This window comes from Thermothelomyces heterothallicus (assembly GCF_042370625.1).
Source record: "Thermothelomyces heterothallicus CBS 202.75 unplaced genomic scaffold P884_scaffold_33, whole genome shotgun sequence".
NCBI lineage: Eukaryota > Fungi > Ascomycota > Sordariomycetes > Sordariales > Chaetomiaceae > Thermothelomyces > Thermothelomyces heterothallicus.
Window position 1 is genome coordinate 301,692 of NW_027192594.1, and position 25,628 is coordinate 327,319.

A 25,628-nucleotide genomic window follows, 5' to 3' on the forward strand; every position below is an offset into this window, starting at 1 on the left:
CATTCGCTTCACTTGTGGATGGTGGGAATTCCGAAACTTGATTTTCCTCCCTGATAGACTGCGCTCGAAATTCGAAGTTGTGTGTGTAATTATTCCTCCTTTCCACCCATCTCTGATCGCTCGATCGCGGCTCTCCCATTTTATAACCATCGTCGTTGTTGTGGCTATGCTCGTGCTCAGGTTGAGTATCTGCTTAGAGGTATCATTAATAATTAGCGAATGAGAATCAGCCCGCATGTCAACCTAGACTTTAGTACCTTGCCTAGCTCGGCACCGATGTGGAGGAAATTCGGCTGACAACGCTAGGCGGCAGGCAGCCTTATCGCTCTTGCGAAGCGGTTCTCAGGTGTGCGCAGTCCCCAAACTCTTCCAAAACCAGCCGCAGCGCTAGCGTGAACGCCTTGCTTCATTCCCCACAGGCCCTCCGGTGCGGGAAAAAAGGATCGGTGTTCAAGGCTGGGCCACTCGGTCCATCGACACCGAGACTCGAATTGGTGTTTCGTGACTCTTGTGTCAGGTGTGCACTTGGTTGCTCCTCCCCCCTCTCCACACCACCTCGGTCGCCTAATTCCAGGCCCCCGAAACCTTCACCGCAACGCCTGGGCCTTCGAAGTATAGGCGTACACATATAATTATAGTACTAGTAAGGCCAGGTGCTACCTACTTCACACCTTCACACCAGCTTCGAGTTTAGTCAATTCATCACATATTAGTTAGGTCACGTACCGCAAGGTGCCTAACGAACGCACATATACAGAAACACATCTGATAGGTAGAGTTCAAAGATCTCACTCATCCCAGGGCAGAAGGCCCATAAAACCTGCCGGCACTCGTTAATTTACGACACTTGCAGCGGCCACAAGTTCTTGTTTGATCTATGATTATTCTCATCGCGAAACTACTATAATCAGTTTTTCAAAGGGTATCGTTTTATAAACGCTTTTGATTATTAAAGACGACTAATTAATTAGTATTATAACGACAAATTCCAGAAAAACAAACCCCAAAGGAATGGAGAAGAGAAAAAAAGCAAAAGAGGGAAAAAAAAAGACGTCGTACCGTCAAGCGACCTCGACCTCGATGATGCTCTCGACCGACTGGACGGGGCGCCAGATCTTGACGAGGCGCAGGCCGGCGCTGGCGATGAGGTCGCGCCACTGATCCTCGGAGCGCTCGGCGGCGGCCAGGCAGGCCATCATGGTGATGTCGGAGACGGTGACGCGGGCGAGGGGCCGCTCGGCGCTGACGAGGCTCTCGTGGATCAGCAGGCGCGAGTAGCCCTTCTCCATGGCCGGGGCCAGCGTCTGCAGGATCCGCCGGGCCGCCTCGTCGGGCCAGTCGTGCAGCACGTTGTGCATGAAGTAGACGCGCGCGCCCCGGGCGCCCTCGGGCTGCGGCGTGAAGAAGTCGTGCGGCCGGACCGCGATCGGCCCCGGCGACGACGACCTGTCGTCATCGACCACGACGTCCTTGAGGATCTCGGGCAGGTCCTCGAGCACCAGGCCGCCGGGGGGCACCCGGTCGCGGTGCCGGGCGAGGAACTTTTTCAGGTCGTGGCCCTTGCCGCCGCCGACGTCGACGACGAGGGGACGGCCCTCCTTGGCCGCCTCGACGACCGTCTCGGTCGGGTAGATGTCGACCCAGGGGGTCAGGTTGTACTTGGAGTGGCACTCCATGGCGTCGTTGAAGTCGGACGTCAGCTTGGCGTTGGTGCCGATGTACTGGAACAGGGTGATGTCCTGGCCCAGCCAGTACTGCAGGTTGCACCGGCTGACGTCCGTCGGGTTCCGGAACCCGGTCTCCTTGAGGAAGGCCGGCAGCGTCCGGAACATGGGGTTGTTGAGCTCGTGGTAGAAGCCCCCGTACATGCTCGCGAACGAGGGATCCTCGGCCAGAGCCGCCGCCCAGGGAGTGCGCGCGTACGTGTCCAGGCCGACCTCGATTACGAGGTGCTGTCCGGAGATGGCACGCATCATTCGTTCTGCGGTTTTATTACTTGTTTTGATTTCCTCAGTCTTTAGCGTTCGTTTTCTTGTTTCATCTGTGGTCACGAAGAAAGTAATCAAACAAAAAAAGGAAGACAAAAGTTTAAAAAAAAAACATACGAATCAGCAAAACATCGGCCCCCGTGAGCTCGGCCAGCTTAGTGCTGGTGATGGGTTCACCTCCAGCCTCGGCCCATTTCCTGAAGACGCCGGCGTCGATGAGGGTCTTGACGGCGGCGTTGATGGCACCGCTGACCCAACAGTAGTCCCAGGCGATGTCCCACGGCGACTGGATCCTCCGGAGCGCCTCGAACACGGCATCCCGGGCGCGGATTCGCTCGGCCTCGCTGGAAAACGACTTGGCGTCGATCCCCTGGAGGCTGGCGATGAGCTGGTCGGCTGATGCCATGGCGGAGGAGTGGCTGAGTATTAATAAGTGATAAGTTGACGAGAAGTAACGCTTTGTGGCTGTGCAACAAGGAAAAGGCGCTAAGAAGAGTCGGGAAAACAAAAAAAAGCAAAGAAAAGGGAGGCCCGGGTGTTTTTATTACTTAGGGGTGACTGAAGCCGTGATATGCCCGTTAGTTCACCTCGTTACTTATCCTGTAAGTATGTATGTGCTGCACCCCCCAACCCACAAACGTAACAAGTGCGTTACATGCTCGGTAAGATATCCAGCGATTTGCACCCTTGCGTTCGCGCCAACCCCCTCTCACCCCTCTTCCTCTCCACTGCTTCACGGGTCCAGTAACTGAGTTGGGACTAAACTAACTAGTTTCGACTCTCGTTTGCGCCCCCTCATCGGGTGGAGTAAGCCTGGGGTCGCGCACTGCTCCCCGCCGTGGGCCCCACTTGACTTGAAGGGCTCCCGTCGTTCGGGGGACGCGCCGGCCCGTGGGGTCGAACAGGGCACAACCTTGGAAAATAGCTCGTCTGAACATTTGTCTCACACACACTCTCTCTCTTCTTCTTTTTTTTTTTTCTCATTTATTTTCCTTTTTAACCAGCTCTTCCGATTCTTTGTGTATTATGTCGACGAGAATGAAAACAAGCACAATTGAAGCATGCTCGCATATTTATCGCACAGCAAACACATCCATATGCACTGTATGTTATAGTATGTACTCCGTGTATATATATATGTCCAAATCTAGCTTGGGCAGTGTACCTCCGTATAATTATACGCCATACTCCTTACGGTAATATCAGTATTGCAAATTATAGATAACAAAACAAAACAAAAAAAAACCAATGTGGCGTGCGCCCCCGTCCCAAGCTGTTTCCGTATCTAATCAATAGCTCTTCGTTTCTGACGATACCGAGACCTCCAAGGTCCTGTGGATCCCGCCGCCTTCCGGATCGTCCGTCATGCCGCGGGCCTGGGCGGTCGTGACGAGCGGGATGGCGTCGAAGCTGGGGCGGAGGTGCAGGCTCGACGACTCCTCGGCGTCCGACTCGAGCTTGTGGCCCCTGACGCCGTCCCAGTCGCGGTTCCTGCTGGGGCCCGACGTGGCCTGGCTGGCCCCGAGCTGCCTCCCCGAGAGCTGCTTGCTGCTGCTCCCGCCGCCGCTGCCCCCGCCGGTGGCGCTGCTAATCCGGCCCCTGGCCGCCTTGTATAGCGGTCCCAGCGTCGGGAGGGACGCGCACACGATGAGAATGGTCCCTTCTGCCACGCCGAGGATGTCCAGGTACGGTACCGGATCTGGGAGGGAAACCGGGGTTAACTAGTCAATCTTTGGATTGGACGATTAAAAGTAAAAGTAATAAAAAAAGGGGGGGGGAAGGGGGGAGGGGGGAGGGAAATCGTAACGAAGAAAAGAAGCTCGGAACTCACACGTCGGATCCTTGGCCAGAATCTCAAAGATCTGGCCAAAGATGGCGAGCTTGTAGATGGAGACGACGCAGGCCAGGGCGCTCAGCCCCAGGGCGACGGCGACGGCGATGCGGGTCTTGAGCGCCATATTGAGGCGCATGACGAAGGGGATAGGGTAGAGGGCGAAGAAGACGTCGAGGAAGGCCGAGTAGGCGGAGGTGAAGTAGCCCAGGTTCGCCATGACGCTGACGGGGGCGCAGGAGCCGCCCGGGATGGTGCGGTCCCATCCGTACTCGACCGGGTCGCACTGCTTGAACCACCAGACCGACGTGGCCAGGATGCAGACCTGCGAGGAGAGGGCGAGCGCCCAGAAGACGACCCTGGTCTTGGTGCCGGGGCTGAGGATCCGCTGCAGGGTCGAGATCATGGCGAACTTGGGCAGCGAGAAGGACCAGATCAGCACGGCGCTGATGATGACGTTCCACTTGAGCGCCGCCGTCACGTCCCCGGGCGCCAGCGTCGTGTAGTGCCTGCCGAGGCCGTGGCGCGACCCGATGCTGATGAAGATGCACGTAACCAGGAAGACGACGAGACAGCCGAGCGTGATGTAGTCATCGATCCCCAGCCCGCCCCCTCCCGCTCTCGTGTAATAGACTCGGGTAAAGACGCGGAGCGAGACAACAACTGATCAGATAGCAGTTATTTTGAGTTAGTTCTTGCAAACCACATGTTCCTAGAACGCACCGCGCCTCCCCTCCACCCCTTCTTCCCCCTTTTATCTCCTCCTCTTCCCTTCCCTCTTCCCTCCTATAATGTTTCTTCTTTTTTCCTTCTCTCCTTTGGTCATCCTTTTTCTTCGTCCCCGTCGCCCGCGCAGCTGACGTACCTGTCAAGACGGCAAACATCGCCCAGCACGCTCGGTCGGCAACCTTGCCGTAGTCCTCGACCTCCCACAAGCCCATCGTGACTATCGAGCAGTCAGTCCATCCAGGCCAGGGCCAACCGAGTCTGCGTCGTTTGTCTTGTTAACGAACGGCCGTTACACAGTTCGTTACACCGCGCTGCTTGACATCGAACAAATTGGAACAAGAAAGAAACGCGGTAGGAAGCAAGCTTGTTAAACTGGGAAAAAAGGAATGGACCGGATAGATAGACTAGGTAACCCGGAGTTTTAAGAGAGAAAGAGAGTAAGTAAGTGAGTGTGAGAGAGAAAGAGAGAGACAAAGGACTATCTACACCACCCTAATGAAGTTTGGCCAGTGTCCCCGGAAGGGGAGGAATTTTCTGGTGTGTACATAGGAAGACTCTGAGCAGCAGATGAAACGTTTGTTTGCATTCTTATTTCGGACTACTTCGTACTGTGTATGCTGCCTAGCGTCCCCAACAATGGTGCATCGCAACCACTGGCTCGGGTCTGAGCCGGGTTCCTTCTAGCGCGCCCACTAATTACACACTGGTGTACTACAGTAGTTAGTTAGTGCACGGATGGCTGCCGCGCGCACAGAATCAGAAAATATTTGCGACATTCACCATCTGCCGTGTGGATCGTCCCACGGGGAAGGGCGGCTAGCACCAACGTTCGCCGTGCTCGAGCAAACTAGGTCCATACCTAATTCGTGTAGGTATGCGGACTAATTACTCCGTCCTGGACATAAGTTACACCACAACTAATCCTTCGCATTGCCAGATCGCCAAAAGGTTTCATGGCTGGGCCCGACGCGCAGTTCTACACTAAGATCGCCAGCGCAGTTCTAGCGTCCAAGTATGTATACGTAGGTCAAATGTAGTAGGTACGGTAGGTATGGACGTGTATCGATGTAGCAATGTTATATTACGTACGCTGGCCCGGTGAGTTCACCTCCTCTCAGGATTCGGATGTGTTTCCCTGTGTGGTGTAGTAAGCGTGGCACATGGAGTCATCCCCGAAGGCCTCGTCGGCGGCAGGGACTACGTTTTTACAATGGATGATGATCCGCCACTCCAAAAGAGGTCCGTTTATGGACATAACTATTCAGTATAATCCTTATTTAGGACACTAAACTCCCCTTGCTCCACTCTCTAGTGTATAACGTGCTGTGCGGTACATACACAGTATTAATCCGCACTCGCGCAGGAGTGTACGCAGCACACTACTCGGTACGCGGTAGGACCTCGCACTTCTACATACATATGTAATCTGCCCCAGGGGTTGTGGCCGATCAAACCGATCATCTTCTTGGTAGGATGCCGAATGCGCCCACTTGGACGGGGCCCCATATTTCCCCCCTGGCCGCTGAGGACGTGGGCCATGACCCCAGACTTCATTGTTATCATCAGCTGCTTGGCGTCTGTCCAGGAATATGTACGGATTACATATATACTGCGTCCGTTCCTCCTAACTAACCATTCCGTCGTAAGAAGGAGAATAAAGTATTCTGTGGTCACTAAAGCATGCCGCCTCTGCTCTTCATCTCGGTTGTCAAGGACGGATGCTCTTGTTTAGTGTACATAGTAGAGCGCGACTGTGGTAGTGTATACCGGGCCCACTAGGGCTCCCAGACCTACCAGGGGTTGCAGCCACCCACATCGGTTGACTTCCTTCTTCCACCATCGCCATCGCCATCAACTATCGAGACCCGTGTTGGACGAGGTCTCCGCGTTGTCCGGGATGACGACCGTAGCAGAGATACGAAGACCGCTCAATCCATCCATCTCCCCCCACAGCGACTGATCTGCGGCAGCGCCGGTTACGTGTTATATGTCGGCCGTCGCAGGTATTAATTCACTAGGGAGTTCAAGAACCGTCTCTGACTCTTCAGGGGCCGCGGTGCTACAAATTCGCCAGCAATGCGCGTCTCCAAGCCGCCTTCCGCGCAAGTGTTTCACCGGCCATTCCCGAAGCGGTGGTCGAAGGGACCGGTGAGCATGGGTGAAAACGGAGTGGTTCCTCGGCGGAACCGAGATTCGAACCGGTTAGCGTGTTGGAGATCGATATGTTTTCCTCTTCTCATTGTGAAAATGCACAGTCCAACCCAACCATGTCGGGACGCCGCCTCGATTTAGTTACTCCCTGACGCCAGGGCGGTCGGCTTCCTTGCGCTAACGGCATCGACTCAATCAATAACTAGGCTGTTGCTGTTTGCTGTCGCTACCGTTATGTAGTCGGTTTTTGCTGCTAACCTGAGGACCCGAGTCACGGCCCTTCTCTGGCATCGGCGCGGGAGTGAGAGCAATGCGTCGGTTCCATGCCGTTACGTGTTGGCCACTAACGGGGTATGGTCTGTCAGATGAGGTGCGATCTTATGCCGATGCGATGTTAGATGTTGCTTGCTGCGAAATTGCCGGCGAGAGGTGTGCGAGTTCTCTCCAAGAGTTTTGGAATATTATTTCAAACGCAAGGCCACGCCACCTTGGTGAGATTGATAGCCAGATAAATACTAGATTGTGCTCGGCCAACAAAAACCCGAGTTTCGTTAGGACAATCGACCACTGGCTGGGAAAGGCACAAGGCAAGAAGAACTTGAGCGCGAGAAGCGAAGAAGAGGGAATGTAGAAGACACGCTTGCTCACCTCAGAAGATATAGAACCCTAACCCTTCTTAGCAAGGCCAAGAGCCGGATAATAGTTTTAATCTCCGGGTCCACGCCGACGACTCCCATTCTCGGTTTCTTTTGTCCGTTCTCGGCTCAGGTTCGGGAGAACATTATCCCTTCCTACAATCCAAACTGCCTACTTCTCTCTCCCCCTTCATATGGCACCAGGTCCATGAAAGGCTTCTCTCCTCCCCAGCTTGACGCAATTGGATTATCGTACTTCCCTCATTGCTGCTAATTGCGGGCTCCGGGATATCAAGCAATTACCTGCCACGTAATTATGGCTAAGGTGAAGTGGTTCTCGTGGACGGCCCAGATACTACTCGAATACCAATAGTATTTCTTTTTCTCGAACTTCCTATATACCCATATATATATATATATATATATATAATGAATTACCATATAACGTAGCTTTAACACCTTGTTACTATTAAATAACAAGTTTTTACGACAATCGACCACGGAAGACATTTATACAGCACTACACAGTACTAATTATACCCGATTTACGTTCAAGTTTCGCCATGGCTCCTGCTGGCCCCTTCAGGCTTGTCACCGTCAACACGGCCCCGGACCGCGCCAAGCGTCTTATCGGCCGCGTCGTCGAGGACGTCAAGGACAGATACACCATCATCCACGTCGCCAATGCAGCAAGTAGGTTTCTCCCTGGCTCGGCGTTTCGCTCACTCGTTGGCAATTATGACCAAACGTCCCTTCCCAGGCGTAGATCAAGTTCGCAAGACGGTCGAAGAAGCCCAACCAAACGTACTGGTAAGCATTCCTCGGCCCAAGTGAACGCGGAACAGAGGCCTGACAAGACCTGCAGTTCACAGCGTCAATGTGGACGCCCGAGGAGGCTCAGCAGATTATTGCCATTGCCAAAGAGATCGTGCCCGATCTGAAGACTTTCTCACTACCACAGGGTCTACAGGTGGAGAAAGGGCCAGACGCCGTGGTTGAGTATATCAAGGAGCATCTTCCCGCGCTGCTGGGCTGAGGTAGACTCGGAGACTGAATAAAATATCGGGAAACCTCTAGAACTTCATGCTCTATTGGAGACCAAACACCTGGCAGTTTCTAACGAATACCTCCACCTCATACCTCTCCATCGACTCGCTCTCCTCATTTCTCGTTCCGCATAACATTGTACAAACTTCCGATATGTGGCAGGATCTCCACGACAAATTCATCCCCATCGTGCAGCAACTCCTGGGGCTTGTGCGCGAAACCGACACCAGCCGGCGTGCCCGTGATGATAAGTGTGCCCTTGGGGAGCGTCGTGCCCTGCGAGAGGAAGCTGACAATCTGCTCGACCGAGAAGATCAGATCGCTAACGGTACATTGTTGCGTTAGTGGTGGTCAAAAGAGACATCCTGCGTGGAGAGAGGGTTGGGGGGGGGAGACAGAGAAGTCGAGAGTGAAAGGGAAGACCAGAGGAAGGGGAAGACGGAGATGAAGGGGATACTTACGTCAACGCGCTATCCTGCACCACTTTCCCATTCTTTAACCCCCTCAACCTCAGCTTTCCCACGTCCGGCACCAGGCGCTTGTTCACAAGCACAGGACCGATCGGGCAGGCGCCGTCGAAGCCCTTTGAGTAGCACCACTGCGTCTGGGCAAACTGCGCCGCCCGGCTCGAAATGTCGTTGCTCGCCGTGTACCCGAGCACATAGTCGAGCGCGTCGGCTTCCGAGACATTCTTCGCCTCCTTACCCAACACGATGGCCAGTTCAGACTCGTAGTCGGCCGAGTCGCTGGCGATTGTGTGCTTGGGGATGATAGTCGGGGCCGGGTAGGGATCGGCGAGGGAAGTTGCCGGTTTGCTAGCGGGGGGTGGAAACGCGGGAACGTGTTAGCAACAACGGAAGAAGAAAGTTATCGAACTTGAGGATGCTCGTGTGCGCGTACAGGAAGACGGTGGGAATCTCGGGGATGCTCATTTTGGCCTCTTCGGCATGCTTCTTGTACTACATTCGCAGGTAAAGCGTTAGCGACAAATGGTCCCGTACCGTCCCTGAGCCTAGGGCAAAACTCACGTTCAGTCCGATGCAGCGGATAGTCCCAACCTCCTCCTGGGCTAGAGGCGAGAGAATACGACCGATGATGGCGGTCTCGCCTGTTGGCGAGCCGGCGTCCAGCACCGACTTGCCGCTGTACACCTTGACTTGCACGTCCTCGCCCTTGCGGACGGCGGCGCCGACATCAACAGAGCTGTCGGCCGGCTCGCCGATGAGGATCTTGCTATCGTCGCCCTTGGGCACGAAACGAACGAGGCCTGTAGCGGGGTCAGTGACCGTCACTTGTCGACACCGTCCGCGGCCGAAACTTACGATCGAAGGACATCTTCGTTCGTGATCCTGGTTCTCGAGCAATGGCAATCAGAACCGGGAGGTGAAAGACGAAGTAAGGCTCGACAATGGAGCACCGAATGGACGATGTATTTGTAGTATAAAGCCCTCGAGTCTAAACCTCCGGCGGGCTGGATTGACTTCTCGGGGCTTAAATAAGACGCCGCCCGCGTGTGCGTGCGACGTAAGGTGCCCGGCTCCCGATGGGGAAAGCAACGCCTGGAACGGCAAAGGCAGAAGGCATATACATACAATATAGTTTAGCACTGAACAGGAAAGGTTCGCCCCGGCTATATAAGCCTAAGGTAGGCGCCGGCAGCGCACTAGTCCTCCCGGTCTCGCTTTCTCTGTAAATCCCGCCGCGTGTGCCTTACTCGTCCCGAATCCATCTCAATACCGCAGGAAGTGCCGGATGACGGGCGTAGCACGCGTCTGTAAGAAGTGACTTCCGTCCGGACCCCCACCTTCCCCGCAGCTCGTCAGGAGGGGTCGTCAGCGGCGGCTTGTAACGTTGGTGCCCTTTCTCCGCAGGAGCGGTATACCCCACCTTCCTCGAGGTGGATGCTGATTCTCGGATACGATACGCTCACTAAAATAAACGTCGGCGAAAACCCGGACTTACACTAGAACAAGACCTCTTTGATGCGACGCCGGCGAAGGTCTATTCTCGCCTTTTCGCGGTAATCAAATGCCACATGAGCTGCTGGCGCGATTCAAAGTTTTCCCCAAACCGAAACAAAAAAGAGAACATACAACACCAGGGATTCGCTAGTCGTCACCGACCTAACTACTAATCTGGCTCTCACAAGCTTGTCTAGGGGAGAGCGGACGGGATCCCGAATTGTCTTGTGGATATGGTCGTATGTGCTAGACGAGAGGGAAAAGCTGAAGTCATAAAGGGATGAACAAAGGACATTTTATGACATAATTTACCACTCCTCAGCACCCATCTGATCATAATTTCCGTAATCCTCACACTGATGGCCCATACCCGCCAGTTACCAGCATCAAACTGGCTGAGAAGAGAGAAGACGGATTGGTTGAGGGTGCATCCGCTGCCAGCATCTCGAATCAACCGATTGTAGAGAGCGAAGAAGATGACCACAAGGAACGAATACTTCTCGCGAACAGGCTTGCGAGCAAGAGAGCGAGCATTCAGTTCATTGGATATACATATCCATACGTACTCCGTCCCTTGCTTTATGCTCATATTCTCCTGCTGATTTTCTCTAACACCAATGCCCACACAATGTATGCGGAACATGGCACAACATTCAGCTCGGCGCTCATCCAACACCCTTCGCCCGTTCGTCTCCCCCATCTCTTCCGGACCAGATTGCTTCTGCCTCATTACTTCTTCCGACTGCCTCCCCAGTAGCCCTGACAGCCTTAGTGAGATGCCATCTACCTCATTTCCAAGCACTCAGACCTGCCCATGGATCGTGCTGTCCCTGACTCTGTGTTTGCCCATGAAGATGCTGCTGCGCAGACCCGGGCCTCACTGCGTTCGGATCCCCGCTATAGTGCTCCGATCCATAGTGCACCGTCTGCTGCGGCCCGAGAGGCGGTGGCCCCGGTGGAGGCGGAGGCGGAACAAAGTTGGGCGGAATATAACTCGCGTGATGGTGCTGCTGTTGTGGTTGTGATTGCTGCATGGTGGCTGGATTTCCATAAGTGCTGTACCTCGTCGGCTGGGAGAACGACGTCTGCGTTGGGGGAGGTGATGCCGGGCCCTGCCGCACAGGACCAATATTGAAAGTTGACTGGGACGGTGGCGGGGAGGCTGGGCCGGGAATGCGGCCGTGCGAGCTGGGATTGTATGTGAAAGGTTGGCCCCCTGACTGCGGAATGTAGGACTGTGGTGCGGTTGTTTGCGTCGGCGGGGGCGAGCTGGGGAGTTGATACTGCCCCGAATAGCTTGTCTTGGGATACACCGGTCCCGGGCTGAAGGATAGAGGAGCGGGGGTTGGCCGCGAAGAGGTAATAGGGGGCGAAGTTGGTGGTGGGTCCAATGACATGCGCTCCATCAAGTTCTTTAACCGTTCCTGCTCCAGTGCAGCTTGCGCACTCTTGCTCGCGGCGCGGTCTTGCTCGATCTGGTTGAGAAGTTGGGCGCCTTCGGCTCGCCGGTTGTTGACAAAGGTCTCGACGTTCTGCCCCAAACTCTCAACCGTCTCCTTCATCTCCTTGTACCAGGTTTTTGCGCTTTGAAGGCCAGCTTCTAAGTCCAGAAACTCCTGGTACGCGCGCTTGTACCTGCTGATCACCGCGCTTCTCTGCCGCTGGAACGACTCGTACTTGCTCTGCTCCGCGCGGACCCTCTTGTCTTGTAGAAGGCTGTTGAACGCTACAGTCAGCTCCCGCATCAAGGCTGCCTGTTTGTGGGTCGCCTGAACCAGGCGGTTCTGGTACGGCCGGTATTTCTCGAGCTCCTGCTGAAACAACTGCTGTTCATAGTTGGCGATGGATTTTTTGTTCAGGATCAGGATCTGGGTTATGTCGTCATTGTGCGCCTAACAATCTTAGCCGACTGCCACAAACCTGCGGTATCACCAAGCGTACCTTCTCCTTCAGATCCTTGAGCACTTGGATCCGCTCTTTCTTGATAAGGTTCAGCTTCTTCAGAATATCCTCCACCTTGGCAATCTGGTCAACAACACTGGGTCCGCCGTCATCAAAGTCGGCATCCAGCAAGTTTGGTTCCGAGGAGGGACTGTTGGTACTGCTGGATTTCCGCATTCTCTTCACGGCTCGCTGAAATAGAGCATCGACCTCGCCATTCTCGGCCGCAGTGCGCATCTCGTTGAACTCGGTTTCGTTCTGCCGCAATTTCGTCGCCAGCTGACCGTCGCTTCTCCCGGCCTCTTCCAACGCTTCCCGGTAGGTCCGTATGTCGCTTCTCAGCGTGGTGGTCAGGCGCGAGCTGGGCTGTTGGGTCCATTCCGATTCGTATTTGGACCTCATCTTCTCGCACACGCTTTCCTCCATGTCCAGCTGCTTGCTGCTCCTCTCCAGCGTCGCAACTATTGACTGCCTTTGTGTATGTAAATATTCGAAGATCTTGGAGGGATCTTCGTGATCGGCAACGTCTGCACACCATGTCCTAAAATCCTCGTCAGGAACAATGTCCTGGTCAAAACCGCCTTTGAGAACCTGCAAGGCCCCGGGCAGCCTCAAGTAGTCTAGGCTAGCTGCCATCTCGCTGTTTGCGGCGTCCACCCTCTCTGTCTCGGCTCTGACAAGCTTCGCTTTCTCCTCGTCATACAAGCTTGCTGACTCGGTAACGGATAAGGGCACAATCTTGGCAAATAAATCGGGGCCGGTGATCCGTTGAATATCCTGTCCCGCGTAAAGCTCGCTAACCGGGATGGGCTTTGCGGCCGGTAGTTTTGCGACAGCCGGCACTCCGGACGCATCAGGCACCGGCTGGTGATAGATAAAGTCATTGTCCTTTGTTAGCTCCTTGAGTTTCTGCTGGACCGCTACCAGGTGCCGCTTGGTGATCTCGGCGAGGGCAACGCCGCTTTCGGCAGTTAGATTTGAGCTAGGCGGTACCGTGCCCGGAAAATTGTTGGCCGTTTTGTGTGCTTCCCGGGCATGGCTCTCAGCCACTTGTAGACGGGCGACGGCCATGCCATGCGAATTTGCGTCATCGTCGGCAAGCGCCTGGTAGTATTGTGCAAGTGAGGTCATCAAGTTGAACTTGGCCAGCACCGTGAGCAGCCAAACTTTCTCGAATACCGCCTTGGTGACGTTTTCCTGGACGCCCTCGAGCGCCTGTCCATACAGGGTAGCAGCTTGGCTAGCCAGCTTTGCCAGCAGGCCAATCTTCTTCTGATCGGCAATTTGCTTTTCGAGAAAAACTTCTTGTGCCTGTGCCAGCATGATGTTGATGAGTGCCTTTATGGTGTCCCTGCTCAGGTCGGCGGACGGGGCGTGGAGAAAGTTCTCGTTGATGTAGGTGAACATTCCGGCCGCGGCCTGGAAGGAGTGGTATGCCTGCTTGAGGCCCGACTCTTCGCTCCGTGTCTGATTGGCGGCATGACAGGAGAGAACGGCCGAAATGTTGAAAATGATGGAGGCTTTCTCGAACGCTAGCGAGAACTGCGACGTGGCCTTGTGCGTGAAGGCATCGAACCTACACAGAGCGGAAGTCAGACCAGGAAAACGCTCGGAGAGTACGTGTTTTTGAGACGGGGAATGATTACCAGGTGAAGGACACCCTGATATGCTGCTCATCGACGGGGAAACGCAGGTCCAAGAGCTCAAGCTGGCCGTAGTATCGGTACAAGAGGTCCCTCCCAGCTGTGCTGTCCTTCCCGGCCCCCCGCATATCCTGCCGCAGCCGGTTGAGGGTGGCACACTCTTCAGCATATCGCTCGGGGTCGTCGCCGTACGTATTCTGAATGTAGGCCTTCAACGGAGTGATCCAGTCGATCTCGTTGGTTGCCTTGAGAGGCACCGAGATCATGGGCGCTTGTGTCATCGTGGGCGAGATTCTGGGAGCTGCGCGAAGCTGGAGCGGCAATGATGATCTCGGAGCGAACGGGCGCCGCTATCTCTCCCAGAAGTCTTCCCACAATGGGAACCGGCTTTGTCGAGGGCGTGCTCGAAAAGCGCCGGGAGCGCGCTCGTTTGGGCCAGTCGGCGGGGTTGTTGTCGTTGCCGGGGCTGGTTACGTCAAAGGCGGGTTACAGGGGGGTTATCTCGCAGTGTAGCAGTGTGCGCGTTGTTGGCCAAGCTTTGCATAGTCCCGGACGATTCTTTCGGTGCAACAAACGTGGAGATATAAGGAATGAGCGCAGACGCTTTGGGGAGAAGGAAGTTCTCTAGATCCGTTTCCAGTAGTCACCTGTCACAATCCACCGACGGAAGGCGGCAACTGCAGCGATGCCCTGCAGCACGGACGCCCGGGCAGGTAACTGGCGTGTGCGAGCGGAACGGTTCCTAGTGGGGCTTCCGCATGCGCCCAGGTGGCTGCCCCTCAGTACCTTTTAGGTAGGGTAGTTACGCTATGCGAGGATCGATTTGGAGGGGAAATCCTTGCCAGGATTCAAACTGCTAGCCGCAGCAGAGACCACTGGGTAAAATAAACCAACAAGTGGTGCTGGTCCGGCGTGTTTGAGAATCGAAATTGCGTGTCTGGCAGGCAGACATAGTTGCAAGTTGTACATCTCACAATTTTGAACGCGGTCTTTAAACTTGGCGATGTAAGATCGGGCACTCGACGCGATCGGGGGGTTACTAAGTACGGAGTCCCTAACTGGCAAGCACACCGCCGCAGTCAGCTGCCAGACTGCCGCACCAGACCATCGGCCACCTCTCCATCCACGGATGCCGATTCTTGCGACGGTTTTGAGATGCGAAGTCCTCCAGAATACGGCCCTTGCAAAAACCAGCACTCGAGTCTTCATTTCCCCTTCGCTTCTCTTGACATAAACCGACGAGAGTCTGAAGCGGGGGCGGGGGCGGGGTGAGGAACTGGAAGCGCCGGGCAACCCAACCGGACCCTCTCCCCCACAAGTCAATCATTGGCGATCATCTGGAAGCGCGCCTATTTAGCGTGTGCATGCGCATCCCTCCCACCTATTCACACCGCCAGCAGCAGTGATATACGCAGCACACTTTTACTCAGATTGAAGAAGAGCCGAGTGTGAATGAACATGGGAGACGGGTTCAGGACGGAGAGGAGCATCATTTACGGAAGAACACCCTCCACAAAGGGCAACAGATGTCTCGAAACTACGAGCCAAGAAACCACAAACCGTCGTCTATTGGCTCTAATACTTCAAAAGAGAAGCGCCGGTAGAACGACAGGGGTTATGCAAGTGACGAGTAAAGCCAGTTATGGATGATTCTCGAACCTCTGCTTTAGTGTACCAACCGCAGGCGGGCCCTGGGGGACTTGCAGCTGCCCATCTGCATCTCATCTTTGAAGGTCTCAGGCCAGCAAGAGGAGGTTTGCAAGGGTAAAATCTGCGATCAAGAAACAGCCGGAACCGAAGACACAAACTTCCATTGACTTTAGAAACACCTGCCTCTTAGTTGAAAGATATGAACGACGCTTACACATTCTCAAGTTTACTTTACCATTTCATGAATGCTCATCACGCAGGCGGCTCCGCAAGGCCGTCGATATGTTGCGCGCGGCAGTTGCGCGGCCCGATCTGCGGCCCAACCTTGACTGGGGCAACCTGAGATGTTGTGCATCGAGTCTGCTATGCCGAGTGATGTGGGAGTAACTGTTACTGCAGTTTTGGGGTAAGTGGGTAGGTGTATGTACAGTACTTTCGTCTATATACAACACCGACGCAGCCGGAGACAGAAGTACCCTTAAATTGAGTCCTTGGAACATACTACCACAAGCACATCGGCCAAGCTCAGTTTTACCACTCGTTGGACATCCCCAGGCCCCCATGGTACAGATACACTTCCACCAAAAGCTTGCACATCGTAGCGTTTCCCCTAACAGCCAGTTGCACAAAGCCTGTGATTCCTCGTTGTCATTGACCTCATTCCAGAAAGAGAACAAGACGCGACTGTTCTTTTCAGAAGACATGCCCGACCCTGCTGCTGCTGCTGCTGCTGTTGTTGTTGTTGGTGTTGTTGTTGCTGTTCTCAATGATGATGATGATGATGATGATAACGTCGTGTTGTCGGCGACAAGGAGGCAGACACAGGTTCATCTAAAGCATGGGCAGATTGTCGAGATTCATAGGATTTCCGGAGTCGTTTTGAATACCGAAGAACTGGAACCTGCAAGGGCAATCAGAATCATGCCGCTGTCTGAAACGTGTGATATACGCGGTGTAATGAGACCTACCAGTCTTCCACATTGAGTGTCGCCGGCACTGGCTGGCCGGGAGCGGAGCCCGAGCTCCAGCTATCGCTCGGGCTCTGCCCGTCGACCATGGGCGCATCATATCCCTGCCACATGTTTGCGCTGCCTTGCTGCCCTTGGTAGGAGCCCGCCATGCCCGGCTGTAGCATTGCATTTTGCTGCATCGGGCTGCCGCCCATTCCACGCTTGGGTATGGTTTGTCCATATGCGTTTTGTCCGCCGTCCATCGGTTGTCCTTGCATGTTTTGATTCTGCATCTGTGTCATCATTTGCTGGTCGAGGCTTTGTGGGGTTTGCTGAGGAGAAAGTTGCTGGAACAAAGGCGCGTTGGCGCTCTCCGGGAAGAGCTGGTCCGGCTGGAAGTTCTCCCAGACGGCCTGCGACAGATTCGGCGAGTTCCTCGTGACGAGGTAAAGGTCAGGCGGGGTTGCTGGCACCGAGAAGGAGGGATTAAAGGGAGTGGCGGGCCGTGTGTGAGGGCGCGACGCTGTCCCTCCCATAAACGCGTCGCCGTTGTTCCGTGTGTGCGGTGACGTGTTATTCGGAGGTGGCATGGCGTTGGGACCAGGTTCATTCTTCGACGCGAGGCTTGGTGTCTGCGGCCTCGAGCGCTCATACGATTCTTGCGGCTGGGGGGTGCCAACGTTGAAGTCGATCGCCATCTCATCGTACTTGCGCTTCTGTTCTTGCGCGTAGCGGTGCTGCTCCAGTTGCGACAGGCTCTGCTGCGCCTGGCGGTGTCTTTTGCCTGCCGCCTTCTGGAGCCTCTCTTCGAGCACCTTATTGCCCAGGATGGATTCGAAGAGTGTGTGCACCATCTTGCCGACAAGCCATACCTTGGACACTTCCTTGAGCGCGCTCATGCACGTCCGTATCCGATCTTGGGTGACCTGCTGTATCGAGGGCACCGGTGACCTCATCTGATACACGTGCATGATCAGGGCCGAGAATAAGCTATACACGACGAATGCGGGGCAGTACCGGAGCTCCCCCCGTGCTGACAGGTTCTCGATGATGGACGTGATCATGCCCGCCGCCTGGAAGGCGATGTTCCGAGACGGATACGCCGAATCATCCGCGAACCTGCTGGAACCGCTCGGTGGCATGTGAGCCCGATGCAACAGACATAGTGTCGTGTAGTAGTTTGAATGAAGCAGGGCGGCCCAGAAATGGTGCCTCGGCACCTCCCAATACACAATCTTGGGGCAGTTCTGCAGCCAATCGGCAAGAGCCATGTCGCTGTGGGTTAGGTCAATGGGGTTGTGCCTGCGTCCCTTTGCCGCGACCGAGTATTGCTGCGAGAGCACGATTCCCATAATTTCGCACAGCTTGACGTATTGCAGGAAGAACTGCACGTGAACGGGATCCGGAGGATACTCGCTCCGTTGATCAGGCTCATCCTCGATAAAGTCATCCTCGGTCAGCATCTCGACATCCGAATCGTCGAGGTTGATATGGCACGGCCGTCCGAGGGCGACGGCTACGGATCTGTCTCTCGTGAAAAGAGACCACCAGATCCGCTTCCACAACCGTTTGTCCGACAAGCTGAGCTGCGAACCCTCCACGCTACGGTGCATGCCCGACCCTTGCGCTACTATTGTAGCCACCCGGGTCCAGTAGAAGACGTTCTTGGTGACATCCTCAGGCCCTTCCCAGTACCAACCCATCAGCAGAAGTGATTGAACGATAGTAACTCGGTCGTCTTCGTAATTTGCATCGTACAGAGCCTTGGCCCTTTTGTAAAAGGTCAGTGCCGCAGGCGTGGAGGAGCCGTTTGCGTCCATTAGCTGGGGGTTGGTGCAGACTCGCGAGCCCGCGAGAAGCATGGCCTGTAGTAGGAGAAGAGATGGAGGGTTTTTCGGATCTTTGTACCGGCGCATGAACTTCGTCTTGTTGATCACGGGCACGATGGGGTGAACCCATTTGAAATACGAGTCGATCAGCTCGTCACAGAGCGCGCGCGGTGGGAGAAGGAAAGCGCCTCGTTGATGTAGAATATCGATCTCGATATTGTCCAGCTCGGTCAATCGCGCTCGTGAGCCTCTGATGTTTTCCGGCAGCGGGTAGTGAACGACGTCACCGTCATTCTGGCGGTCGTGGACCAGGAGTGTGAGGTTGGAGGACTCGCCAAGATAAGCCACCCTGCCGGCCTCGGTGATGGGTGCTCTCGTGAATTTGGGTTTCATGACGAGGTTCATGTAGCTGGCAAGTGTGGCATTGTCAAATTCCTCCTTTTTCTGTTGCTCGGCTTCGGTGTTGGCCGTCGAAGGTGTGCCCTCGTGGGTATGGTAAACGGCGGGAGGTCGCGTGCCACTGGGGAATGTGGTCGTGCCCGGCGGGAGCGGCGACCGGTCTTCGTCTCCTCGCTCGCTGCTGTCATGTCAGCATCAGAGTCCAGAGCACGAGAGACGTGGTTCCGTCTGCAACTCCGGGAGAGCGGCTACTGCGCTGGCCTGCGCAACGACTGGAGATATGGCTCGGGCATGGCAGAAAGATCAAGAAGCTTGTGGGGCGTCTGATGTACCTGTCGGAATCTCTGGTCGGCACAACGGCACCTTGCGCCTTCTTCCGTTTCGGCTGCGGGATGCGGCACTCGATCTGGAAGGCGACGCAGTTGGTACACGGAACGCCGAGGCTTGCGGCATCGCAGCGGACCTGCAGGAGGTGATGTGAGCATCCGAGATAGGGGCGGAGAACGGAGGCTCTGTGGATTTGCGGCTTCAATGGATTGATAGGGGGATCCGTACTTTGCGGGCATGGCATGTCTGCGAGACAACCGCTGGTTAGCTGGGGAGATTCTCAATGTTGTGTGGGTGGGCGGGCGATGAGCCGAGGTACGATAGGCGAGGTTGTCGCAATCGCGCAGCGAGCCTCGGAGAAGGGTCCCATTTGAATCCACCGCGAAACTCGGCTTCTGACAGGCAGGCATATTTTAAATAAGTAAGGGCTGAAATGCTACTCACCTCGCATGCTCTCGAAGCTCGTTGTCTTTTTGCTCGCAAAGAAAACCATGTCAGCGCAGTCCACGTTTCTTTGCCCCGCGGCGCCGCGAGACGACGGCGAACATCAAGAGCACCAACCTTCGGAAACTGATCTGCCCCGCCGTCGTGGTTGTCGTCGTCGTAGCCCCGGATGTCGATGGTGTGGTCGAGCTGCGGGCTGGTGATGTGGACGGCTGCTTCGGCGGCGTTGCCTCGACGGGCGGGCTTGGCTGGCCCTCCATCTCGACAACGGCGTATTGTCTTGGTAGGCGAATTCAAGCTGCGTCGCGTTCAAGAACGGCTGGTGATGTTCGTTAAAAGGATGCGCCTTTTGGCCCGTCGTCCTGAGCGATCGAGCCGGCGCTCCTGTCCTGTTGCGCCACCGAACTCCCCCGATCGCCCTTTGCTGGAGACGGATTTCGGGGGTCTCGATTATCGCGGATCTCTCTCTGCTACGCACCGCAAATCCCGTTAACTAGCTCCCCCGGGCGTGGGGCTCGCGAACAGAGAGCAGTTAAGCAAGAAGGTAACGTTATGTCACATAAAGCGCGCCGAGGGCGTATCTGCGTCAGTGCAGCGCCTCGTTTTCTGAAGCCGTCGAGTTATTGCAAATGACAGCAGCGAGTGGCCCATCGGATATCGATCGGTTGCAGCTCGTAAGTGCCTTTAGACGCAAGCTCGATGTGCTGTCTGGGAGGGGTGTTTCGAGTCCAGTTTGGGTGGTCCCGGCGCTGCCGACCCCCGGATTTCAGCGTTCTTTTAGTGCGGTCAATGCAGGCTTGGGACATGCAACCCAGTGGTCTTTGGGTTAGTACGGGTCTTGGCTGGTGAATGAATGTTTCCGACAAGGCACCAAGTCGGCTCATGCACACCACGAGTACCGACACTACCCCTGAGTCGGGTCCCCGACACAGTCGCTTGACCGGCCTTCCACTTCCACCCGGCCTGAAAGTAAAAGGTCTCCATCAACACGGCAGCACTCTAGCACTTGTAGCAGGTCGGCCCTCCATCTGGACTGCGGGCAAGGGCTCACGAACCTGCAACAATGCACAAGGGGGAAAAGATGATGCCCCACAGTTTGCATGTGACAGAGTCGCAGCCAAGCGACTGAGGGCAAAGCGACACCTGCGACGCCTTGGGCCCACGACAAACGAGATTTCTGACGCGGGGGGAATGTGTGGCCGACGGCGCGGCTGCACGAATCCGGGGAACTCTTGGCTCGTGAGTTGCAGCCCGTTTCTTGGCAATGTCGGGTCAGCCCGACCTCTCCGCAACACCCCTCAGCTGTCGTTCTCCAGATCCAGCTCATCAAGGTACCTGGTAGCTCTTTCAAAGTCATGATTGCTTATTTCAATTTCTTCTCTCACAAAACGAAAGCTGCAAGTAGAACTAGCTTGTTCCAGGCAACTACGTAGGATCTCTAGGTTAAACTTCTCCTCTTATCTGACCAGTTACTGCTGTACCTAGGTAGAAAGCGCAGACCACGCTCGACCCGAAATGACGAAATTCTCCCCTTCCACCCCGCTTTGCACCACAAGTACATGTAGTTAAACAAAACAGGCAGTCGCCATCCTAGCAACTTCTGAAGTTGTCAGTAACAGTTTCCGCCTACCATGGTAGAGTCGGGAGGGACGCCAGAGTCATCCCGTGGTCGGTAGGTGCCCGGCCTGTGGAGAAACGGCAAACCAGTGTTTCCTTGTATCATAGTATGTACCTCAGCTTCGTCGGGTCAACACCACAAAATAATCACGCCACAGAGCGCAAGAAATAGTGTGCAAGATAGCTTGCCTGAGATGCGTGGGAAAGACTAATATTCATCGTACAGTCCACACAAAGACATCACGCCCGAAAGTCTGGACCGAACCAGGCACGTCATCATCGCTCACGCGGCTTGTCCCGCAGCTGCAGGAACCATGATTGGCTGCCCACTTCAAGCTTCACGCTGAGGGAGCTTGCCCCGCTGCGCATTTCCCCGCAAGCTTTGAGGAAGTTCCGCGCGCCTCTGTGCGATCAAGATTATTAGTTCACCATTCTACAGACCATTCAACAGACAGACGACAATCAGTCGGGCCATAATCATCCATCTTCTGGCCCCATTCGTGGTGGCTAACCCTTGGTCACGTAATGCTTCCGTCTCCTTAGAAAATGCTGAGGTTGCAGAATTCACATGCTCATATTGGTCTGCTACAGGACTCACGGAATCTGCCATTGCTTCTCACACACTACCAGAGTAATATGTGAGTGTGTGAGTGTGTGTGTGTTCCATGACGCTTAATGAAGTCAAGATCCGACGCAAGCCTGCGCTGGGCCTGGAAAGCTGTGGACACACAAGTTTGGAACAGATTACGCTACATGTACCAGTGATCAGTGTGTCTTTGCATTTAGTGAGCAGCGAAACAAGCAAGGTTGTGTCACCGGTGGCAAGTCCCGACGTTGAAGACGTTGCCTGGATGTGAGAGGAGCGCAACCACACGGATATCCATCCATGAACCCTTCCTACCGGATATGTGCACAGGAAGCTGAAACAATCTCGGTGTGGGACAACATCAGGCGGTATTTTATTATACCTGGTACTGTACAGAAGAAGGAATCGGATTGTTCCGACCTAGGAGCCAGTCTATATTGCGTATATTATGCCTGTATGATACATTCTAAAGGACCCCCTTACGCAAGGTCACCCGACTCTAGATACGAGTGAGATCAGCTTCTATTCCCCACCGGCGCCGTTCTCATCAGTCCTCTTCAGCAGCACCTCGGCGACCGCCCCCTCGCAAACTGCCCGAGTTACGTCCTCTTCCACCTTAATCCCAGCAATGAACAAGGCGCTCACGCCCTCGAGTGCTGCGACAAAGACGCACAATAAGCTGGCAATCACAAAGTGACTGATGGTGGACCCAATCTCGAGCCACGAGCCCTCGTCCTTGACCACCCAAAAAAAGTACAGCGTCAGAATGTCGCTGATGGCCATGACCAGCATGAACAGCGCAGAAGGCGCGACGCCCAGCCGCTTGTTCAGGATGCCAAGATTGGCCGAAATGAGAGCGAACGGGATCATCAGCTTGAGGATAAGCATGGCGCCTTGCGAGAAGGGGTCGAAGATGGGGATCAGCCGGGAAACGCTGTCGAGGCTGAAGGAGGAGACAGAGGCCACATTGCCCGTGCTGAAGAAGGCCGACTGGAAGAGGACAAAGAAGAAGAGTGCGACGCGCGCGTCGCGAAGCGTGAGCGGCCGGAAGGGCGAGGGGAGCGCCCGATTAGTCTCGGATGTTTGAGATCTTGCGGGTGTCGCACCCTTCGCTTGGGCGTGTGTTGTTGTGCCGTCAGTAGCGGGAGATGGGTGAGGTAGAGAAGAAAACTTGTAGACGGCATGCTCTAGTCGGACCCAGCTAACCAGGACGGCTGAGAAGGCCACATAGAAGAGTCCTTCGTAGGAGATGGCCAGGATAACAAAGGTGGGGGCACAGGTCAGGAAAATAACCAGTATCCTGTGGAGGTAGTGGCTGTTGGGCTGTGCGCGGTGAGCCAACGGCATCAAGAGTGATGATACTGTAACTGGTCAGTAGAGTCACCAGGATTGGGAGAGCATGCAAGAAACCTACCAAGCACCACCCAACCGAGTATCTGGTTTCCACGGGGGAGTCCTTGCTTGGCTTGCAAAGACAGGGCGCTCGAACGGGTCACCACGATGGAAAGAATCGTCAGGCCGATTTGGATGCCCACGAGAGTCCTCGAGACATGCCTCCTCGGAGCCGATGGTTTGTCAGACCAAGCAAAGTCTGAGAGAACAAAGTCTTCCAGAACCAGGTACAAAATGCCGACAACAACCATTAAAACGCCTCCGATCATTCTGTGTGATATTGTTAGCTTAGTCCACACATAAGTTTGTAGTAGGGCAACAGACATCATGTTGACGTCCTCGGATGTCATGGCGGCTGGGAGGAGCGTGAAGGTGCTCATGGCGATGCACGACAGGAACCAGGTGATGGACAGGGCGGCGTGCTCTTGCAAGAAGGCGAAGCCATATACTGCGGGCCAGAAAGCGCCGATGACAAACAGTATGGTCAGAATCTCGCGATGGACATAACCCAGGGCCTACGCTGTAAGTCGGCACGGCACGCTCAGGGTGTCAATGTACTTTTAAGGGCATAGACTTACCAGAGATTCAATGATTCCGACATAGCTGGCACAGTTGAGGACCAAAGAGCCAAGACTGCCTCCGGACTGGATATGACCAAACAGCTCCTTGCAGCCTTCCACCAGGCTCTCCCGTCGCGCATACACTTCCTCCCAGAAAAACACAGGAAAGAATGCATATGCGTAGTAGGTCAGCGGCGACTTGGAGATGACAAACGAGGCGTAGAGCGCCGTCAAAGCGGAGGTTGAAGCAACAATCCCGGAAAGAGTCCTGGAGGGCTGGACACGGCTGTGCAGCACATGAAGATCGATGACGGTGGTGAGGGCATACGCCATCCAGCCCAAGTAGCCCACTGTGATGAGAGCCCTCAAGAATAGCCAATCATAAGTCTGCAGGTACCGGAGGCCGCCGAGGCCGACCTTCGTAAGAGCCGCTGACTCTTCAATGGCTTCCTCGTAGCTGCCGGCGTCAATGAGTTGCCGGATGTGCGCCACCCGGCTTTCCGCGTCCAGGCCTTCGGCGCTCAGGGGGCCGTATGGCCGGTATCTTAGCTCAGTTGCCTTCTTCTTCTCTTCCTTGACGCGGTATTGCTCGAGAATCCCCTGCGTGTTCACCAGCGACGCCTGGGCCTTTTCCTTCAGACCAGCTGTCAGGAAAGAGAGAGGCAGCTCGCCAACCGAGTTCGCCGGGAACTCCGCACCAATGAGGTAGGCCATGAGCGCGGCCACATCAGCCTGGGAAACATCATGTCGCCTAACATGATCCAGATGCCAGTCGGAAGAGTACTCATCATGTCCCGGTGCGACTTCTCCGGGGTAGAGTTGAGGCTTGGCAATCCCTGCCCCCCAGGCGATCAGAGGAGTTCGGGTATTGTCAGGATGGCCGTCTCCGTGGCTGCCCCAGTCATTCATGCCGTGGTCAGCAGTAAAGATGAAGGCAGTCCGGTCGTCGCCATAGAAATCCTTCATCAATTCGACAACCTCCTGGACTCCCTTGTCGACCACTTTGATGTTGTGGAGGTACTCTTTCGAATAAGGCCGATGCGAGTGCCCGGCTGTGTCCAGCCCCAGCAGGTGAAGGAAGAAAACAATCTTGTCCTGCCTCAGCGCGTCGTTGAGCGCCTTATCCGTCCGCGCCTTGGCAAAGAAGTCCTTCACGTGGTCGAACACCCACAGGTCCAGCACGAGGGAATCAGACGAGAAGTCCTCCAGCTCGGCCCCGTACGTGAAGGCATCCACCCTGCCGGGAACAGCGCCATGTTGAAACATGGGCAGGATGTCGGGGCTCCCCCAACTCCAAGTGTGCCGACTGCGGTTGAACACACTGTCGAAGTTGACGGGATTCAGTTTCCAGCCGGTGGTGACAGCCGAGACATCCTCGTAGAGGCCAGCAATGAGAGCCACATGTCCGGGTCGCGATTCGGTCGGCACACGCGTATGCGAGACACCAAAGGTGCCCTCTTGTAGCACTTTGGAGCGCAGAAACGGGGCAAGCGGCCTCGGGACAAGATCATCATCGTTCTCGGGGTAAGGTTCAGGGTGGAACTGAAACGCTTTATCGGCTCGCAATCCGTCTCCTGTGCATGGACCGGTCAGCAATTGGCTCCGTCTGCGAGCGCACAAGGGCTTTTGCTCCACGGACCTACGAAGAGCACCAGGCGGTCTGCGGGCGGACGACTCGATGGTGCCCTTTCAACTTGGAACAAGCGCATGCCCGACACGATCGGGCTAACGAAGTAAATGTCGAAGATGGAATATATATACACGAGGTGGAAAAGAACGGCGATTGCCAAGAATCGAAATCGCGGAAACGACGCCATCTTCTTTTTTTGGCCCACGCACTGCGCCGCGCCGAAAGTACGCCTGCGACAAGAAGTTGAGGCGAGGGCGCGGTGGAACGGGAGCAGTGTACTGTGCACAAGAAACGAGCTGAATTAGATCGGCAAGACGG

At 55.2% G+C, this 25,628-nt stretch overlaps 7 protein-coding genes across 7 annotated transcripts; 1 reads left to right on the plus strand and 6 right to left on the minus strand.

Annotated features, from left to right (window-relative positions):
* Positions 1 to 784: 784 nt before the first annotated feature.
* Positions 785 to 2,609, minus strand: P884DRAFT_87269 (S-adenosyl-L-methionine-dependent methyltransferase). The gene is made up of 3 exons (XM_069446135.1): positions 2,106 to 2,609; positions 1,060 to 1,981; positions 785 to 939 (listed from the first exon to the last, which is right to left on the minus strand). The coding sequence occupies exons 1-2, from the start codon at positions 2,392 to 2,394 to the stop codon at positions 1,062 to 1,064; spliced, it is 1,209 nt and encodes a 402-aa protein (XP_069294063.1). The 5' UTR covers positions 2,395 to 2,609; the 3' UTR covers positions 785 to 939; positions 1,060 to 1,061.
* Positions 2,610 to 3,108: 499 nt separating this feature from the next.
* Positions 3,109 to 5,074, minus strand: P884DRAFT_251177 (uncharacterized protein). The gene is made up of 3 exons (XM_069440683.1): positions 4,685 to 5,074; positions 3,820 to 4,482; positions 3,109 to 3,687 (listed from the first exon to the last, which is right to left on the minus strand). Exons 1-3 carry the CDS (start codon positions 4,758 to 4,760, stop codon positions 3,278 to 3,280), a joined length of 1,149 nt encoding a protein of 382 aa, XP_069294064.1. The 5' UTR covers positions 4,761 to 5,074; the 3' UTR covers positions 3,109 to 3,277.
* A 2,823-nt stretch (positions 5,075 to 7,897) lies between these two features.
* P884DRAFT_280709 (uncharacterized protein) lies at positions 7,898 to 8,370 on the plus strand (the record flags this gene model as incomplete). The annotated part of the gene is made up of 3 exons (XM_069443467.1): positions 7,898 to 8,027; positions 8,095 to 8,144; positions 8,200 to 8,370. The coding sequence occupies 3 exons, from the start codon at positions 7,898 to 7,900 to the stop codon at positions 8,368 to 8,370; spliced, it is 351 nt and encodes a 116-aa protein (XP_069294065.1).
* Positions 8,371 to 8,374: 4 nt separating this feature from the next.
* Positions 8,375 to 10,139, minus strand: P884DRAFT_294871 (uncharacterized protein). Its single transcript, XM_069444302.1, has 5 exons — positions 9,704 to 10,139; positions 9,410 to 9,648; positions 9,282 to 9,340; positions 8,843 to 9,196; positions 8,375 to 8,703 (listed from the first exon to the last, which is right to left on the minus strand). The coding sequence occupies exons 1-5, from the start codon at positions 9,714 to 9,716 to the stop codon at positions 8,496 to 8,498; spliced, it is 873 nt and encodes a 290-aa protein (XP_069294066.1). The 5' UTR covers positions 9,717 to 10,139; the 3' UTR covers positions 8,375 to 8,495.
* Positions 10,140 to 11,130: 991 nt separating this feature from the next.
* Positions 11,131 to 14,207, minus strand: P884DRAFT_210787 (BRO1-like domain-containing protein; the record flags this gene model as incomplete). Its single annotated transcript, XM_069439024.1, has 3 exons — positions 11,131 to 12,210; positions 12,284 to 13,859; positions 13,930 to 14,207. 3 exons carry the CDS (start codon positions 14,205 to 14,207, stop codon positions 11,131 to 11,133), a joined length of 2,934 nt encoding a protein of 977 aa, XP_069294067.1.
* Positions 14,208 to 16,525: 2,318 nt separating this feature from the next.
* On the minus strand, positions 16,526 to 19,948 carry P884DRAFT_87338 (fungal-specific transcription factor domain-containing protein). The gene is made up of 5 exons (XM_069446136.1): positions 19,643 to 19,948; positions 19,526 to 19,550; positions 19,310 to 19,327; positions 19,087 to 19,217; positions 16,526 to 18,932 (listed from the first exon to the last, which is right to left on the minus strand). Exons 1-5 carry the CDS (start codon positions 19,783 to 19,785, stop codon positions 16,541 to 16,543), a joined length of 2,709 nt encoding a protein of 902 aa, XP_069294068.1. The 5' UTR covers positions 19,786 to 19,948; the 3' UTR covers positions 16,526 to 16,540.
* A 2,302-nt stretch (positions 19,949 to 22,250) lies between these two features.
* On the minus strand, positions 22,251 to 25,497 carry P884DRAFT_210864 (Phosphatidylinositolglycan class N-domain-containing protein; the record flags this gene model as incomplete). The annotated part of the gene is made up of 5 exons (XM_069439032.1): positions 22,251 to 23,089; positions 23,143 to 23,390; positions 23,445 to 23,635; positions 23,699 to 25,254; positions 25,320 to 25,497. 5 exons carry the CDS (start codon positions 25,495 to 25,497, stop codon positions 22,251 to 22,253), a joined length of 3,012 nt encoding a protein of 1,003 aa, XP_069294069.1.
* Between the last annotated feature and the right edge of the window lie 131 nt (positions 25,498 to 25,628).